At 35.4% G+C, this 19,626-nt stretch overlaps 1 protein-coding gene across 2 annotated transcripts in view; it reads right to left on the bottom strand.

The window, feature by feature from the left end:
* LOC6031344 overlaps positions 1-16,814 on the bottom strand; it is a 98,317-nt gene extending 81,503 nt beyond the window's left edge. Inside the window, exons 1-3 of one of the 2 annotated variants that reach the window (XM_038258505.1) lie at positions 16,680-16,789; positions 16,522-16,567; positions 12,989-13,223 (exon numbers count right to left, since the gene is read on the bottom strand). In XM_038258505.1, the coding sequence (XP_038114433.1) occupies positions 12,989-13,142 (154 nt within the window). In that variant the 5' untranslated portion in view covers positions 13,143-13,223; positions 16,522-16,567; positions 16,680-16,789. Of the gene's footprint in view, positions 1-12,988; positions 13,224-16,521; positions 16,568-16,679 lie in introns of both variants that reach the window. The other variant, XM_038258506.1, reaches the window with a different exon arrangement.
* Positions 16,815-19,626: the final 2,812 nt, after the last annotated feature.

Here is a 19,626-nt window from a genome sequence, read left to right as displayed (position 1 = left end):
AAGTGAGGATTATCACCATTTGATATTATTAAGCTAATTCTATGATTTTGAGCTTGAAAACATAACACAAATATAATGAAACATAGATTTTATTACTGATTCAAAAATTTCCCGGGATCCCGGGAATTCCCGGGATTCCTAAAATATTTTTCCCGTTTCCCGGGAAATTCAATACCCGGGAAAATTGGACGCCCTAGTACGATGCAACGCCTTCGAGATACAGTCATTTTCAAATTACAGAATACAAAAATATCTAAATACTTTACGCGCTTCTCAAATGTCATTTTCAAGTACAATTGGCTCGATATACACAAAAATGGCTTATATAGGCCTAGGATAACATGTCTACAAAGTTTTATTGAAATCGGAGAGGGTCGGGTACAAAAGTACCAGAAAAAAAATCCTGATTTGAGCTGGAATTGCTCAACTATGACTTCAATATAACAAGTGTAAGACATCGGACAAGTCTATCGAGAAAGAATCGTGTATTTAAATGTTTATGTTTTATGATTTAAAAGTAATTGTGTACTAACTACTGGTGCCTTTACCTCTAGAACAAAACAAAACAAAAGTTGTCCTAAATTTTTAAGACGTTGTTCAACATCAACCAATCGATTTCATTCATCCAGCATTGGGACGGACATTCCCTCTCATCCCCTGTCAGTTGGCATTGATTGACAAACGCTGCTTCAGATATCAGTGAAGCAAGCCAGCATTTAGAAACACAAACATACCCTTGTTTAAAAAACTGACAGAAATTTAGGGGGTTATATGTTTGAATGTATTTCTTTCTTATTTAGCAAACACGTGCAAAACAACACAGGATTTATATAAATTGTATCAAAGATTTTCGGTAAACGTTTTTGCCGTATCCTTGGCTAATTGTTTGTTGTTTTGCATGAAATAATACATCATTTCATTTTAAAGCTCGTCTTTCAAATTGAAACCATTTGGTTCCAGCTCATCATTTTTTCATTACAAACTTTCCGTTCCAAAAACGCCCCCACGGACAGGTTTATTCCGCTGTGGAAAATTTGAGTCCCCAGATGCTAACCTGACGGAGAAGGAAATAATCAAAACAAGCTCGGAAACTCACGCCACACTTTGGCCAACGAGAGGGAACCATAAAATTATGAGTAATCTCATCTCATCAGCAAATTAAACCTCATCATCACGTAAATTTCATTGCCGCCATCGTCCCCGGTGAGTTTTGTGACGCAGGCGGACGAACACCGGACAATAGTGAATTATGGAAATATTCGTCGGAAGGTTCTCCCAAGTGATCGATCACAGATTATTATTGGTTAGGAAGAAACCCACTTCAAATTAAAATTTATTGAAATGACTTAAAAAACGTTTTAAAATATACTTTTGCTAAATCTGAATTTTTCCTCAACGCGACTATAATGGGACAGGAAGTAAGTTAAAAACGCACTTCACCACTAACTAATGGTCGCAGTCAAGTACGATTCTTCGTCCGTCAGGATCATTCATCGCAACACATTGCCGTCGTACTTCTCGTTGGAGCATCCGCTGGAGTGGTTTTGGTGGTTGAGGACGGGCAAAAGTGTGCCTCTTGGTTATGCTTTTTCCCACTTTTCCCGGTGGCATCACATAAACAGCATCGTCAGTGTGGTAAGTGGACGGGGTAGTACCCTTCCTGGCCATACAAATGCCATCATAGGAAAACAGGAAAATCACACCGCACATGGAGCAGGGAAAGAAAAAAAAATCTTGTATTCATTCACCTTTAGCGATGTTTTGATTTTTGAAGAGAAATGTGTGTGAACACTGAAGCTGAATATTTCCTGATTTTATCCATTTTTAGAATAAGAGGATTTTTCTTCAAAAAGCTGTCGTTTGCCTCTTTTCTTGCTGACGCCATCGGCTGAGCAAAATCAAAACAAGTAACATAGTTCTGTTGGTTTGCTTTTGCTTATTTTTGCCAAAAAAAATCTGGCAGCAGAAAAACTAGCAAAATTTGTCGCTGTTTTCAGCGAAGTTCTCTACTACTCTGACAGTTGTCATTTTATCTCAGAGTTGATTGACGGAACACAACAAGCTTTTAAACTGAGTAAAACAAAGAAGCAGAGCAATTCTCTGAGATTTCGTTCAATCGATTTTTTTTGTATTATTTAATCCGGCTGAAACTTTTTTGGTGCCTTCGGTATGCCCAAAGAAGCCATATTGCATCATTAGTTTGTTCATATAATTTTCCATACAAATTTGCCAGCTGTCCATACAAAAATGATATATGAAAATTCAAAAATCCGTATAGGTATGGATAACGACTACACTGAAAAACAATGATACACTGTAAAAAAAAATTGGGTGATTTTAAATTTAACTTTTTGTCACTAAAAATTGATTTGCAAAAATAGTAGTTTATGCAACAAGTTGCAAAAAGAGGATTTTTTCAGCACGAGTCGTACATTTATCCAAAGATGTTCATTAGGATGTAACAAAAATGACTTTTTGGCGGGCATTCAGGGGTTTGTTCCGGTGGGCATACTGAGCCTAAATTCCAAATATGAGCTTGATTGGACGTAACAGGAGCTGGCGCTCCGCCCTTCAATTTTAAATGGGATTTAACCCGTAAAAAAAGATTTTTTCAAAAATGTCACTTTTTGAGGCGTTTTGGCCACCAATGCGTTTATCAAAAACATCACTGGCGTGTAGGCCAGATCCTTGCGCATCTTTTGGTATAAATAACATTGAAGTTTGGAGCATCCTGGAGCTCGGTACAGACCTTCAAAATTTGGCATTTTTTCGAAAAATCGGCCCCGGCAAAAAAGATATGCGTCGCACCTCGCGACGCCCGAGACGCCATTTGATTTTGCTGGGACCGATTTTTCGAAAAAATGCCAAACTTTGAAGGTCTGTACCGAGCTCCAGGATGCTCCAAACTTCAATGTTATATATACCAAAAGATGCGCAAGGATCTGGCCTACACGCCAGTGATGTTTTCGGTAAACGCATTGGTGGCAAAACGCCTCAAAAGTGACATTTTGAAAAATCTTTTTTTACGGGTTAAATCCCATTTAAAATTGAAGGGCGGAGCGCCAGCTCCTGTTACGTCCAATCAAGCTCATATTTGGGATTTAGGCTCAGTATGCCCACCGGAACAAACCCCTGAATGCCCGCCAAAAAGTCATTTTTGTTACACTCTAATGTTCATCGAGTTGGATAAATACGAAGAGTGCTGAAAACAACATTTTTTGCAATTCCAAAAAACACACACTGAATGAAATTTTAAGTCAAATTTTCATGTATTTTGTCAACCAAACCAAACCAAAAAAAAGCATTTATTTTGAAAAGTGTTGCTATTCGATTCCGTTATTTTTGGTACAGAAAAGTAGGCTATTTCGTCGTTCAAGAATGACAGGAAAAGTAAGTAGTTTCACGACGGAATTGCAAAAAATACTATTTTTACTTTTTTTATTTTTTGATATGTTTTAGGGGACATAAAATGCCAACTTTTCAGAAATTTCCAGGTTGTGCAAAAAATCTTTGACCGAGTTATGAATTTTCGAATCAACACAATTTTTTTCAAAAAAATCGAAATGTTGGTCGCAAAAATTTTTCAACTTTTTTTTTCGATGTAAAATCAAATTTGCAATCAAAAAGTACTCGAGTGAAATTTTTATAAAGTGCACCGTTTTCAAGTTATAGCCATTTTTAGGTAACTTTTTTGAAAATAGTCGCAGTTTTCCATTTGTTTTAAATAAGTGCACATGTTTGCCCACTTTTGAAAAAAATATTTATGAAAAGCTGAGAAAATTCTCTAAATTTTGCTTTTTGAACTTTATTGATACGACCTTTAGTTGCTGAGATATTGCCATGCAAAGGTTAAAAAAGCAGGAAAATTGATGTTTTCAAAGTCTCACCCAAACAACCCACCATTTTCTAACGTTGATATCTCAGCAATTAATTTTCCGATTTTCAATGTTAAAATATGAAACATTCATGAAATTTTCCGATCTTTCCGAAAACAATATTTTCATTTTTTTTAATCAAGACATTTGTAAGCAAATGGTTCTGCATTCGATTCCCATCTGCTCCCATTGAGAATATTTAGAACAAAAATTTAAAGTAGCTCGAGGCGAAGTTCGATCGTCCGTCCTTTGGATTAGTTAGCAAAAATGCTAGCCATTATTTTGCTGAGCAGTTCTCTACGAAATCGATCTTTTTTTTTAATTTTAATTGAAAATGTCATTAGAAATCATAAAATTCAGTTTTAGCGATCTCATCAGTTAAATCTGAGAATATTTTTAACGGATTCCTCGGGAACATTTATGAGAGACAGTTTTTGAATATTGAATCTTGAATTTTCGAAGACAAAATCAATCGACCTTGTTAAAAATTAAACTATAAATTTATTGTGGCCTTTTTTTTTGGGAGTTGCTGAAAATTGCTGACTGAAAAATATTTTAGCGCCAAATAATATCCTAAAACTTAGAACAGGGTGATTTCTTATATCTGACAATAAAGAGTTTTTATCTGAAATTTTCATGCGAAATCTGTAGGGTTAGTGAACTTTCACGAGTTCGCGGACAGCGTGAAATTGCACAATTTCCGCGAAATCCCGTGAAATTCTAGGATTATCTGAAATCATTGCCAAACATAAAAAAAAAAAACAAATATTTTGTCCACAACGGTCCACAAACTTGATGTAAATTTGGCAAAAAAATATGTTCGCTTAAATCATATAAAAATATAATTATATTTCGATTATACATTATTAGCATTAGCAATTTAAATGAAATTTGTCATTTTTAAGCATTTTACAAATTTTGAGTTTTGTGACCACAGATTGGATATATACTGGTTAGGGTGCCCAGAATAAGCGACTTTTTTTTAAAACCTCGCTCCACAAGCTGAATATTGTTCCTTGACCTATTTTAGGACTCTGGGCCAAATATGAGCAAATTCGGTCAACATTTACCCATTGATACTCGAAGGTGAAGTTTGTATGGGAAAAATCGAAAAATGTATGGAGATCCCAAGTTTCTTACGGTTTGGTCTGGACGGTGCGTTTTTTCCATCCAAATATTCCCAAAAGTGAGATCCTTTTTGAAAATTTAATGCTCTACAACTTTGTAGAACATACCAAAACTGTAAAATCCGATCCTGGAAAGTTATTAGCGATTTAAAAAAGTTATTTTTGTATGAAAAACATTTTTTTCACCAACTTTACGCTCGGGTATCAATGGGTTATCTCATCCAATGTCGCTCAAAATTTACACAGATGCTTAAAATAACCCAAAAAACCGTTTTCCGCTTGTGGAGCTGGGGGTCATTTTTTCTGGGCACCCTAATACTGGTAGAATTCCGGGATATTTTTAGAAGACTTCATTGATACTTTGAATTTTTTAAAGTGTAGTATGTTACTTGAAATGTTGAAATGTTACTTAAAATAAATTCAATTAAGTAAATCCTGAAATTTACTTTTTAGTATCTTTGAAATGTTTTGTTAAAATAAAAGTACAACTAATTGAAACAACTATCGTTTAGATTCAATTACTATCACTTTTACCTCGATTTCGCTCTTCAAAATTATGTTAAATATCAGTGAATATTCCATGTACAGTTCAGCAAAGAGTTTTAATTACTTGGACTTTATAGTATTATTTAGATCTTTAAAAAACAGCCATTTTGTAAAGCATTGTATTTTTTTTAACTGGTAAAATTTTCACGAAACTTGATGGTCCCGTGAAACTGGAAATTTTCAGCTTGAAAAATCACTTAGCTTATTTGCTTAATATAGAATTAAATGCACAAAAATCTGTCCGGTTGGTTTTTGTGGTCACTGTAAAAATTGTTTTTTTTAGAATGAAAAATCACTAAGCCTAGAAATCTGTATGGAACGTATTTTCCATTGATTTTTATCACCCAAATCAATCAGACTGATTTAAAATTGTATTTTTTTTGTTCTATTCATTTGTGAGGGCAGTTTTTCACATCCAAACCAATTTATTTTTGCTAAACAAGAGTTAGGTCAACGCTAGTTAGATATAATTAAACTTGTAACTGTTTATTGAAAATTCACTGGAAGTTACAGTTATGAAACAACATTTTACTAACTGAATCACTGATGAATGTTCAAAGAACAGCGCTAGTTAACGCAAAGTTCAAATGATATTACAGAAAAACTACACTCATCCTCCCAGTAGAAAAGAAAAAGAAGTGCGAAGCGACAAAAAAAGTCAAGTACATGGATAGAGGGAAAAAAGCGAGAGAGAGTGACTCTAACGTAAATTAAATTTTATTATTTCATTTTCCCATTTTCCAGCTTTCCCATGCGGATAATAACAGCCAACAACCTGTTGTTGTCCAGCAATCCTGTCCCAGTCCCTGCCCACAGCGCACACGAAGCTGCTGGCCATTAGCCATCATGGTCAGTAACGCACCACCCTCCAATCAACAGAGGCGTCAGGTATCGCCGCGCAACAGGTCCTCCTCGGGGTGACTTCGGGGACTGCTGGGACGGCTGGGTTTTGTGTGACCACTTGACCGGGTCCGGAAGCATTTTTCTGCTTTCTTTCTCTGCTCACCTTACCACGTGTGTTTGGTTGGTGAGGTGGAGGGACATTAGCCGAACTGTAATCGCAAAACTGTCTTATTTGTTTCGAAAATTTCAAAATATTTTAAATTCGTGGTTTCGTTCGTAAATTTAAACTTTACGACGAAATATAAAATTTACTTGAAAAGACTGACAATCTATAAAAATGAAAATAGGACATATATTCCATCAAAATCAATTACAAAAAATACTGCTGGTAGAAATGTACACGCGTAAGTTGAGAAGGGATCCCCGGATCTCATTCCAAGGACTCGCACCGGAGATCTCGGGCAGCTTAGGGATAGTGAGAAAGAGTGTCCCATCACAGTCAAGTAGGGGAAGGTTGTTCCGTTAATTAACGATCTGTTAGTGATTTGCTGTGCGCCAAGGTGTGTGTAACACGGTCTGTGGAGCAATCTCGAGAAAAAAAAATGGAACGTGATTAAAACAAGCAAAACAAGACAGTCCAGAGGTAGGATCCTTCACGGTTTAATGTTGGAGGCAATAGTGAGAGGTCGATTTACTAGTAAACGAGTTCAATTGTAATATGGACAAATGCTCTTATGGTTGAGTGTTGCCAGGAATAGAAACGGATAAGAAAGTTGTAGTCTTGGAAAATTTTCATAATGGCTTTCAGTTGAAAAACATTCCTCTATTCATTTTTTCTCGTATGTCAGTATTCGCTTCGCTAGGAGACGGTGATGGATTTCGCCATGTGATGTGATGATTGCCTAAGCCCAAGTTGCATAGGAACTAGTAATTGGGAATAAAACCAATTCCACCTTAACCAGTTTCTCACCACCATGACAGCCGTCCAATGCCGACCAGAAGTGTTGTACTCAACTTGTTTAAGGTGAAGCCGTTGATCATAATTAATCATCACTCAAAAATGCTCTATATTGAATTCAATTTAACGAATTTCTGCACCAAAATGAATCAGCATGTGCCGGTTGTTGCCTTCTTGAACCACTGAAGGAATTAGTGATCTAAATCAATTGTGCTTCAAAATTTATATAATTTTGTGGTACAGTCAGAATTTTGTCAAAATATTGAAAGCGACGCAAAATTTATATCTTTGAACGAAAAATCATGACAATTATGGAAGTCTTCACGTTAAGGGGAGAAAGGAACGAATCATATCTATGGATAAGTCAGGAAGGTGCTGTGTCCTATCCCTCGCCTAGACCAGACCAAAATCCACTGTCAGACCAAATCTGCCAGACCAAGACTGTCAGACCAAAGAGCAAAAAGTAAACAAAAGAAAATTTGAAAAAGAATTTTATTTTTTCAATTCAATGACTGGTTTTGGACTGCAAAATTGAATGTACGTCAGAATATAATTAAACATCGCGGCGGCCTGTACACCGACAATTAAATAAGCAGATAAAAGCCTTATTCTTCCACTTTAATTTTTGATCGCGTTTTCGGTTAACACCTGAACAATCTTGAAATTATTTATACGGATTTGTGATTCCTCTCTTTCCATCATTCCCTTGGGATAAGTACAAAACAAAATGTAAAGGTTGTCAAATCTTTGGTGCTCATCCCTTGAATGAAAGATAAGGATGTCAGAAATAATGTTTTCATAGAACAACAAATTCCGCGCGGAGCTTGAATGAAAAAAGTGCATTTTTCGAGTATTTTTCAGAAATGCGATTAACAATCATACTAAAGTCATTCAAATTTGGTCGCCTTGGGCTTCAAGTTATAGTTTAGTGTCCCCTAAACAATTTCCTGTAGTCCATAAAAGCTTGTGTTTGGGCATGGCAGGGCGTTTTAGAGAGAAAAATTTGTATTTGCTGGATTTTTTTTTCAAAAATCACTCTCCAAAACAAGCCAAAAAATTTAGCAGCCAAAATTAATGCATTCAGCTTATAGGAAATTTTACGGAGATCATTTTGCTTTTTTATCATTCTATGCATGTCCACGCAAAGCCGAGATATTTGCATTTTAGTGAGCTAAAAGTGAAGAATTTTCAAAATTCTTAGTATATAAGCGTTTTTAGCATAAAACATGGGCTACTATGATTACAAACGAGAAGGCATATATTTAGAATATTTTTATTTTGCTCGCCGTTTTCAAATTATAGCCATTTTTAGGTAACTTTTTTGAAAATTGTCGCAGTTGTTCATTTGTTTAAATTAGTGCTCATGTTTGCTCACCTTTGAAAAATATTTTTGAAAAACTGAGAAAATTCTCTAAATTTTGCTTTTTTGAATTTTGTTGATACGACCCTTAGTTGCAGAGATATTGCCATGCAAAGGTTTAAAACAGGAAAATTGATGTTTTCTAAGTCCCACCCAAACAACACACTATTTTCTTAATTCGATATCTCAGCAACTAATGGTCCGATTGTCAATGTTAAAAAAATGAAACAGATGTAAAGATTTTCCTCTTCCTTGTAAAGTTATGAAAATCATTCTTAATCAATGCTTGTCAAGCAGTAAGTCAATTATTGCTTGACAGAATTATATAACCTTTGAGACACATTTATTTTAGACAAGCAATCCTTCAGGGCCTTCAAGAAGAGTGCAACCGCCATATGCTGATTACTCTTGGTGCAAAAGTTCCTAAAATTGAACTAAATACAGAGCATTTTAGAGTTCAGTTTCTATGAAAATGAATGACGGTTTCATCTTAACCACAAATTATGTTAACATTTACTATCGTTTCGCCACACATTTGCCGAAGAATCAATAAAAATGCTTTCGATTGGTTTCATAACAAAATATGAAAGACACCTGTTAACAAGGTGAGCATCACCTTAAACTCATCCCTTAGAGAATGTTTAATTAAGCACATCACTGCCATTTGAAAGGCATGTCCCAATTCCACAAAGTACTTCTTAGAAATGTTTCACCCGCGATACTCGATACAGCAAAGAATCTTATCTCCTGGATTCATCAAATTTCACCCAAACCTCTTCATAATGACATGTTGTCGTCAATCTGATGCAAAGGAGAGTGAATCTTTTCAGATGAGAGGGTGGGTGGGGTAGGCAGATAATGTATTACCATATGTGTGCGTAATACGATCTTTTCAATTGAAGCCACCCGAAAGACACACGTGCAAAAGTGCTTCCCCACCGAGTCGTCTTGTCTTGTCTTTGCTGCCGGGAGGGAGCGCTTCATGCTAGCAATTTTCGCACTTTTGGCACGTGCGGAATGCTCCCACTGGTATGTTGTTGGGTCGCTCTGTTGATGTGACCCAGAACACACACACACACACGCAGAGAGACATGCCTCAAATGTCATCCCTCCGGGAGGGTTCTTGGATACAGACGGCACAGGAAATCGGGGGGTAATCAAGGATATTATCCTAGCATCCTACAAGTAGCATGTATCGTTACCTTACGCACTGTTTTCAGTTAGAACTTGGGACTGGTATTTTTGCCCTGGAGTGGGACTAAATTTAAAAATAACATTCATCACCATCGGCACGTGTCCGGAAACAAGCAACTATGTAATGATGTGTGTTTTTAGTGCTTGTTGGACTACCAAGGAGTTTGTTTTAGGACTGTTTGTGGGTAGCACAGTACCGAAATTTGTTATTTATAAAGCAGGTATTCTTTGGTTGAACTTTCATTATGCTTTAAATTTGCATCTTTAAAAAAAACTCAAAAACTCACTCAATTCCATAAATAACATTGGTTTTTAATAATCGGGCCACATCATGCTTGTATTATAGTTATTTAAGTGGGTCAATAAAATTTCTGAAGCTAACTATCACTTGCGCCATCTACATTCAAGTTGTCGAAGTAGCATCGCGCGATTACCCATGATTTCTCAAAATGTCTTATGCAATAATTAATTAAAACATTTAGCATTAGTGTGGTGCTAGAAACAGTTTTTTGGCATTATGTTTGTTTCTATGGGGACCATCCACAAACCACGTGGACACTTTTTTGGAAATCTCAAGCCCCCTCGTGGACAACTGTTCATACAAAAAAATTTTTTTGTATGGAGCGTGGACAATCGCCAACCCCCTCCCCCAAAGTGTCCACGTGGTTTATGGATGGTCCCATGATTACTATGTTATTTATGATTAATACTAAAATTGCTGGTTTTTTTTAAATTGTATTTCAATATAAAGTCATACGACTATATCAGTGGTTCTCAACCTTTATTGATCCATTCCCCCCTTGGTTGAATTTTATGAACATCTTCCCCCCCCCCTTAACTAATGTCATAATTTTGGTATTATTGTTGGCAGAAATTTTCAAAATTATTCACAACATTACATTTTTTCTTCACTCGCAACAATTTACACATACTTGCAGAAATTTTAAAAAGAATTTTTATTATCTGTTCATATTTAATGGAATGCAACAGCTAACAAAAAATCTTTTTTTATAATCTGCAATATTGCAAACACTACCAGTTTTAGTTTTTATCAATCACAGACAGAAATTATGACTGATATTTTATTTAAAAAAGACGTCAAATAATTTTTACAAAAACTAATATTTGATGCTCGATTATTTTTCAAAGTAATGGAATTTTTGCCCAAAATGATGCGAAAACTCCCAGAAATTAAATAAAGTAATGTTCGCAAAAAAAACGAATCAACGCAAAACTTCACAAATATATTTTATCAAAAGCTTCCCAGTGCCAATAGTTTCGTTTTCCCAGTTTTAAAAAATACCTAAACTTAACAAAACCGAAGCAAAATTGACATAAAATAAAAAAATATTCAAAAAATTCTCATTTTGAAAGTAAATGAAAATTAGCTTGAATTTATTTAAAAAATATTACACCCAAAGTTAAAGAACGAGGGGATAGTCCTCACGAAAAGAAACGTGAGGAAAGTGCTACTTTGCGAGAGAATAGTCCTCTCGCGTGTTCATTCGTTCATTGGAACAGTTCATCCTATTGAGTGGCTTATGACCGCCACTTAGCCACCAAACCATGGTGGCCCATACGGCAAAGGCACGGTTTAATATGTCGAAGGTCTTGGGTTCGAGTCTCGGTATCGGTACTTTTTTTTGATAGATGAACTTTTTTTTGAAGATGAACCCATGAGTAAAGTACTCTCGGTAATTTCGGGATTTATCCTCTCAGTCCGCACACAGTATCATTTTACAACCGAATCGTGCTCTTTATCCTCTCGTATGCCGATGTCCAGTTCTGGGTGTAGTAAAGCTAATTTTTGAAATTTATTACAAAAAAGGCTCAAGTTTAAAATAATGTTAAAACTCACAATTTTTTTGAAATTCCATTCTTCAATTGCTTTAATTGCTTATGTTTGAGAGGATGCAAATATTTAAACAAAAATAATGGTATTATTCAGAACAATTTCTATTATTTTCGATACCTCGAACTTTTTTGAATTTTAGTTTTTGTTAGCTATATTTTTGAAACACTTGCAAAGATGAAATCTAAAGAAATAAAAATTGCTGTTGTATCTTATCACAGGAATTCCCATGTATGTCAAATATATTGTGAACTTTAAAGGTTATAAAAAAAGCAAATAAAGATTTATATATTTTTTTTAAAAAACGCATTTGATTTCTAATACATCGTCATTCCCCCCCAAGAATGGCCAAATTCCCCCCCAGGGGGGAATTCCTCACCGGTTGAGAAACACTGGACTATATCAAAAAAATGCCCATGAGTTTGCATCATCCGCTGGCTTTGTTTACGTTTTAAAACCACGTGGCGCGAAGATTTTGACATAAGCGATCTCGCTTGCGTAGGTTTTCGCCAAGAAGAAGTAAAAGAAAACCTGCTTCACTTTTTGAAACCCCGTGTCATGTCCGTTCGTCCGTGTTATAAATTAACATAAATATTGAAAGGCTATCGAAAAACTATAACAATTCAAACGCTGTTGAAAAATATTAAATTTTCTTGCACAGATTCACAGAGAAATTGAATAGCTGTGAGCAGAGATCGGATCAATCGCTTGCTGCTTTTGAATCGTGGTAGCTCACGATTGATTGCGCGCTGACGATTCGTGCGATCTTACTTACACCGAGTGAGTCATTCCAAATCATTCTAACCGAAAATCAGGTTCCTTGCTTCTCACATAACTAAGTAATCGGTAACAAGCCGGCTAATCGAAAGTACAAAAATATAAACACATTTTTTCCAAATCTTATCCCCGTCCCTTCGTTAATTCACGTATCAAACATCCTCTCAGTCAATAATGTTGCTGCGTCATTTTTGCTAATGGACTCCTGATGAAGATGATGGGAAAACTTTTCCGCCAAACCGATACCACCTCCCTGCTTGCGGCCAGTTTACCAGAAAGGATTTTCCAGCACAGCTCTTTGTTTTTCTTTCAATCAACTTTTTGATTCTGCTTCGATCTGAGCAAGTCTCGAACGAGTTGTCAGATTTCAATGATTCTTGGACTTGACATAAACTCTGGGTGTATTTTTTGCCTCTTTGGAGTTGTTCAAGGAAGTTTGTTTTAAAAATGACTTACCATTGCTGGAATCCTTCGCGCTGGCGAGCACCGAAGTCGGAACGCCGCCAACGGTGGTCGCCAGGATGCCGCCGAGCAGAAGCGCGACCGGCGGAAGCAACAGCAGCCTCTGGGGGCAGCGGCCTCCACCGGCTTGGCCAGGGCTGGGTTTCATTTTCACTGCTGGCGCTGTTCCTGCTGCCGATGACCGGTACAGTTGTGACGTGTTGTGCCGTTGGCGAACTTCCACTTCACCCTGTTTAGGAATTTTTCAAACAATTATTTTCGGACTTTTCCACGGATTTTTTACTTCTGGGGTTGAAAAGTTTTAACTCCTCCAAGGGTGTGTGCCTTTTTTATGGCGGTGGAAAAGTTTTGTTTTGGAAACGGAAAATTTATTTCTTTGAACTTAAGCTTTTAAATGAAAGAAGCAGCTTTAATCAACTCTTCATTAATTTGTCACTAAACAATAACAGAGACGACTGAAGCGTGGAATTTGGCGTCGCACGAGGACACGAGAAAAAGCTCCGCGGGGAAAACACCGAATGAATTTTCCCGGAATGTGAAAATTCCGCCAACAGCGAACACAAACTTTAGGTGTTCGGTGAGTCAAGGTAAACCAACTCCAGACATTTCGGTTTCATATAGCCTCCGGGAGCTCCCTCTCTCGCGCGATTAACTCCCTCGTGTTGTCAATCACGACGAAAGATTGCTTCATTCACCGGAAACAATCAAAAGTAATTGAAGAAAATAGCCGCACTTGAGCATTGGTAGAAAAAGATTGATCGGATAACAAATCGTCAAAAACCTAAGAAATCAATTTTTGACCAGCGAAAAAATATCAGAGCAAAAAAGGTATTCAATTTCAATTCCACTTTACTGTGTGCTTCCTGTTTTCCCCCTTAACTAAAGTGAAGCACAATTGAATTAAATTCTGAATTAAGCATTTTTATAGAAAAACCAGAATGCATACACGGAATTGCATAGCGAAAACAGAAAAAAAGCACAATGTCATCTTGTTTTGCCCCTACCATTGTACCGGTACGACCGGAATTCAATTAAGATCTCGATATTGCTACTGTAAAAGCTGCACACAATATCGAACAGGACTGCAGTATGTTTTTTTGTTTCGCAAAACAGATGGAAATTATGTTAAGGTTTCGCTGTGTTATACTTTTAGCTGGGGACAAAATGGATTGAAACTAATATGGAAACTGTATAAAATTACACAAAATTAAATCAATTCTATAAAAAACCAGAATTTTTTTTATCTTTTCTTCTTAATTTTAGCTCAATACAGTCAACTTCTGAAAAAATAAATAACAAAGTGATTTAAAGGTATAGGTAAGGTATTTTTATTATATACTCAATCTAAAATTAACTAGAAAATTATAATTTTAAGGATTACAGAAAATATATCTCAAGAGATATCAAATCGTAAAATCGTCTGGGGAACACGATAGTGAAGTTTAATTCGAAATTGAATAGCATGTATATTGAGAAAATTGCGTGTCAAGTTTTCAATTGCGCTAAATGCATCAAAGTTTGATTCAGGTTTTGCTCTATATTTTTTTGTTTCCGAGATATGGCAATTTGTTAAAAGAGATTTTTTGAAAAAATGACGAAAATCGCAAAACTTTAGGGCGGTGCCAAAAAAGAAGAGGTGGTCCAATTTGGTCAAAAATCGGGAATCGTACATGTTTTGATAGTATCAACAGCTTCACCAAATTTGAGCTTGATCAGAGAAAGTGCATTTCGAGTGGTGTGCCAGTTGGCGTGAAATGACCTATAATGCAATATTTATTTTACACCCAGGCCTTTCAAAAAAGTTACCTAAAAATTGCTATAACTTAAAAACGGTGCATTTTATCAAAATTTCAGTACTTTTTGATTGCAAATTCGATTTTACATAGAAAAATGAAGTTGAAAATGCTATGCTATGCTATGCTATCCTCTAAACAGAAAAGACATCTTTTGAGCGAACAAGAAACATTACTTGACAGTAATATTTAGAAAACCCTGTTAAACCAGTCAAAAAATTGTCACTGCAATTCTAAATGCAAGGTCAGATTTGAAATACAAAATTACTTCACAGAAATAATAATCGAGCTAAATCCGCAAAAAGTCTGATTTCTAATATTTTTATTTTGTTATTTTTCAGTTTTATTCCATAGTGAAAATGGATGCGCAAGTCTAAAAAGTTTTTTTTTCCTTCGAAAAGTTCAGAAATTTTCCTATAACTTTGCCCAAAAAACTTTGAAAATTGAACCACTTGACACAAAAAAGCAAGAATAATTGGGTTTTTGGTTATCTCCCAGACAGTACTCAATTTTCGAATGCCTATATTGTAGCAACTATTGATCCGATTTTCAATTTAAAAAAATGAAACATAATGAAATTTTCCGGCCTCTTCGATACAAATATTATCGAAATTTTAAATTAAAACTCAAGACTAATATTAAGAAGGGCTTAATTTGGCATCTCAATCCTTTCAAATATTAGTACTTAGAAATCTGCACTTGAATGTTGAGTTGAATTTGAGTGATAGCTAAAAAATACTTCATATTTCCTATTTCCATTTTTTGTGGTTGTATTTCAGCAAATAGACGTCCAATTTGCAATGTTTTATAACAAATTTATATGATTTTTTTGAACTATTGAAAAATCGCAATACGGCTACAAAAAAAAAGTTCAAAATTGGATCAAGATTTTTTTTTAGATAACTGTGATATACCTAACAATATTTGAGTATTTTGATATTTTTAACATTTTCTTTTTTGACATATTTTTCACAAACGAAATATTGTAGATGCAAATTGTTTTGAAAATTGATAACTTTTTTTGTTCAAGTCGAAATATGTTACATTTTTGTTTTACTCAGATTCGTTACGAATGCCATGCATTTTATTGAAGGCCTCTGTTCAATATGAAATTTCATTGTATAAATGTAATCTGAAATATAACTGTAACAATCTTCATTCGAAATGATTTAAACTTTTTTTAAAACTTGTTTGTGCACATGGTTTTAATTAATAATAGTAGCCATTTCTCAGTTAATTTAACAACAAAAATTAAATCTTTTTTGTTATTGATGCGAAACTGTATTGCAAATTTATATCACCGTCATCTGGGGTGAATCGGGACTACAGTCTGAATAGGGACAGCAGGGTTTAGAGCACCTAAGAGCATGAAATTTGGAAATCGATGCACTATTTTTGTTAATCTGTATCTGTTCTATCTGAAACCAATCAAAAATATCAAAATATTGTGCAGCAACAAGGCTAAAACAGTTGTCACAACTCGCCCCATGTGTCCCGATTCGCCTGATGACGGTACTTTATTTGAAAAAACTTTTGTCCGGCGAAGGTAATAAATTATTCTTGAAACGATAGCAGCTCAATATTTACTTCAATGGATAAATAAACCCATAGCCCTTTCAAATCAAACTGATAAGTTACATAAATATTTTAAATTTTCCGTTTCCATCACATTTCCACGTGCGAAATGTTCAACCAAAAATCATGTAAAGCTTCAAAAAGCAAACGGATTCTCACATGTAAAATCACTTTCACTGCACTTCTCTACCACAACCACAAAACACTGAAAAAATAGCAACAAAAAAAGTATTAAGTTTCACAAAGTTCAGCAACACCGAATGTCCTTCTTCACACAAAAAATCACAAAATCACACAAAAACTGGGTCCTCCCGAACCTTAGATCCTTTTCCCAGTTCCGGAGCTCTGCTGCTGGGATGTCAACTGGTGGAAATGCACCGCACAACTGAATCATTTTCCTCGTCGCGTTTTCCTTTTCTATATAGGCGCTTTCCCGGCCCCCGAGATTAGCACACATACACGCACGCACGCACACACAGCACCCACCCCGAAAAGGGTCCGATGGCTTCCATAGCTTCATCCCTCTTCGTGTGGATGCACAAATCGACTAGAGAGAGAGAGAGAGAGTGGGGCGAGGGTGAAACTTCCGGAGAGGGAAAATTAGCACTAGTTACGCGCGCATTTAGTTTTTATCGAGGGCCGATTGATAAGGCGGAAAATCGGTTGACGTTGCTGAGAAATCGAGCAGGAAGTCGGCGTTTGAAAGGGGAGCTTTTAATCGTCGAGGGGTGAAACTGAGAAAATTTGAGCTTTGTCCGGAGGAGCTTTATCCAGCGGCTGAGGCGATTGCGTACAAGTTTGAATTTATTCTAATGATCATTTGTGTTATTTTGAATTTTATATAATAACATAAAATTGACATAACATAACATAACATAGGTCTCGTGGCGCAGGGGTAGCGGCTTCGGCTGCCGATCCCGATGATGCTATGAGACGCGGGTTCGATTCCCGCCTTATCCACTGAGCTTCTATCGGATGGTGAAGTAAAACGTCGGTCCCGGTTTCTCCTGTCTCGTCAGAGGCGCTGGAGCAGAAATCCCACGTTAGAGGAAGGCCATGCCCCGGGGGGCGTAGTGCCAATAGTTTCGTTTTTAACATAACATAACATAAAATAACATAAATAACATAAAACATAAATTCAATTCAAATTAATTTAAAGCGAAAACCTATAGGTTTATATATATAGCAGATAAATTTGGCCATTGTAAATTTTATTTCAAGTTTAAAGTTTTAAATTGAAATGATAGTTTTGAGATATTATTTAAGGATACGGTATGTCCCTTGAAAAAGCATTTTTTATGTAGACTTATTATTTCTTTGGTAGATTCTTACTAAAGAATATTTGGGATATTTTTTTTAAGACAAATTACTTGCTAGTTTAATTTATTTCGTTTTGTCTATGTTCATGGCTAAATTATTGTGTTTTTATAGGTTCGTTTTTTTTACGATATTTGAATACTACAAATATTAAACATTTTAATTGGTTACAATAAGTCCTAAGCGCCTTTGGCAAACAACGCGGTTTTCCGATCGGTGTTTTAGTATGTTTTATTTATAGTTCAACCTTTATATTTAACCTTTGTTATTTTAATAATTAAAATTTATCATCGGATAGAGCTGTTTAACAGTAAAATGTTATAAGTGATAAGAAGTGATAAGAAATAAGAAAAAAAAACTAACTTAATCCATCTATGTGGTTGGAGCCTTCCTCACTCATTACCAACAATGGATCTATTTTTAATCTATTTTTTAGATCCGGAATTAAAAAAATACATAAATATCACTTAAGTGGCCATATCTCAAGACAGGGTTGCCAGATCTTAACTGTTTTGGACTCATTGGAAAGGTCTTTTGATAATCTAACCAACTATGGGTCGGATGTTGGATCCGGACATAGTTTACATACATTTAAGTGAGATCCGGCTTCCAAAAAGTACATCAATATCACTTAAGCGGCCATATCTGGAGACAGGGTTGCCAGATCTTTGATGTTTTGGACTCATTGGAAAGGTCTTTTAATAACCTAACCAACTATGGGTCGGATGTTGGATTTACATACATTTGAGTGAGACATATTTGTTCAGTTTTCGATTCTGAGTCGATATTTGTGTCTACGACGTTTTTATGGGACCATCCATAAACCACGTGGCCACTTGGGTGGGGGGGGGGGGTATGGCGATTGTCCACGCTCCATACATAAAAGATTTTTTTGTATGGACAATTGTCCACGAGGGGGGGAGGGGGTTCGAGATTTCCAAAAAAGTGTCCACGTAATTTATGGATGGTCCCTATACAAAGTTCATTTTTAGAGCAGGATTATAGCCTACCTCAGTGAGAAAGGCAAAAATCATGTTGAGGGTTTGGTAAGAATAATGATTACTTTTGAATATTTTTAAAAATAATTTTGATTCTAGTTTTGACTCAAATCCAAGTCGAGAAAAGGTACCGTAAACCGGGGTGACATTGATAGGATTTTAATTTTTTCTGTAATATTTTTCAACTAATAAGGATTTTCTCAAGACTATTACTTTTAAAACATGTACCAGGGTTGGCCACTTAAGGTTAATGGATAATGCACTATTTACAAAAAATGCAGTGGTGTTTAAAAAAATAGTTGCGTTCAAAATTCTTATTTTGAATACTGGGATGATAGTCATGGTTTTTGTTGTTAAAATCAGGTTATCAAGGTGTTCAAATTTTATTTTTGCGTCGAATGTACCATCGCTAAGGTTGCTGATACAGTTTTTAACAAAAACAAATCAATGTTTATATTTAGTTAACTAAGTTTTTAGGCTTTTTAACAAAATACATATAAATTTTAGGTAAAATTGTTGAAAAGTCAGAATTTTGTCTGAAATTTGTTAAAAATAGTTTTGTTTGTAAAATTACCGATTCATATTGCATTTTAAACTGAATTCGAAGCACAAATCAAAAATTTCTACTGAAAATGCCTTAAAATTTTGAAATTTTATTTAATTACGTTTCAAAAACAACCCATTTTTATTATTTACTAACTTTGTTTACCTTCTCCTTGTGGAAAATTGTTGAAAATAATGAAAACATCTTCTAGAAGTACCATGAACCTTTCTCTACTCAGGTCAGTATGATTCCATGCCATTACGTATTTCATTTGTACTCTTCATTTTGCGAAATAAATCTCAGACAAAGTCACCTCGTTTTACGGTAGATGAAAATCTCAATTTCAACAGACGGTACATCGTTATTTTATTCCAGGAGAAAATATTTCTTTTTTTGTTGAACAAA

This window comes from Culex quinquefasciatus, chromosome 2 (assembly GCF_015732765.1).
Source record: "Culex quinquefasciatus strain JHB chromosome 2, VPISU_Cqui_1.0_pri_paternal, whole genome shotgun sequence".
In the NCBI taxonomy this organism is placed as follows: domain Eukaryota; kingdom Metazoa; phylum Arthropoda; class Insecta; order Diptera; family Culicidae; genus Culex; species Culex quinquefasciatus.
The sequence above is the reverse complement of the archived record's forward strand: the minus strand, read 5'-3'. Positions and strand labels throughout refer to the sequence as shown.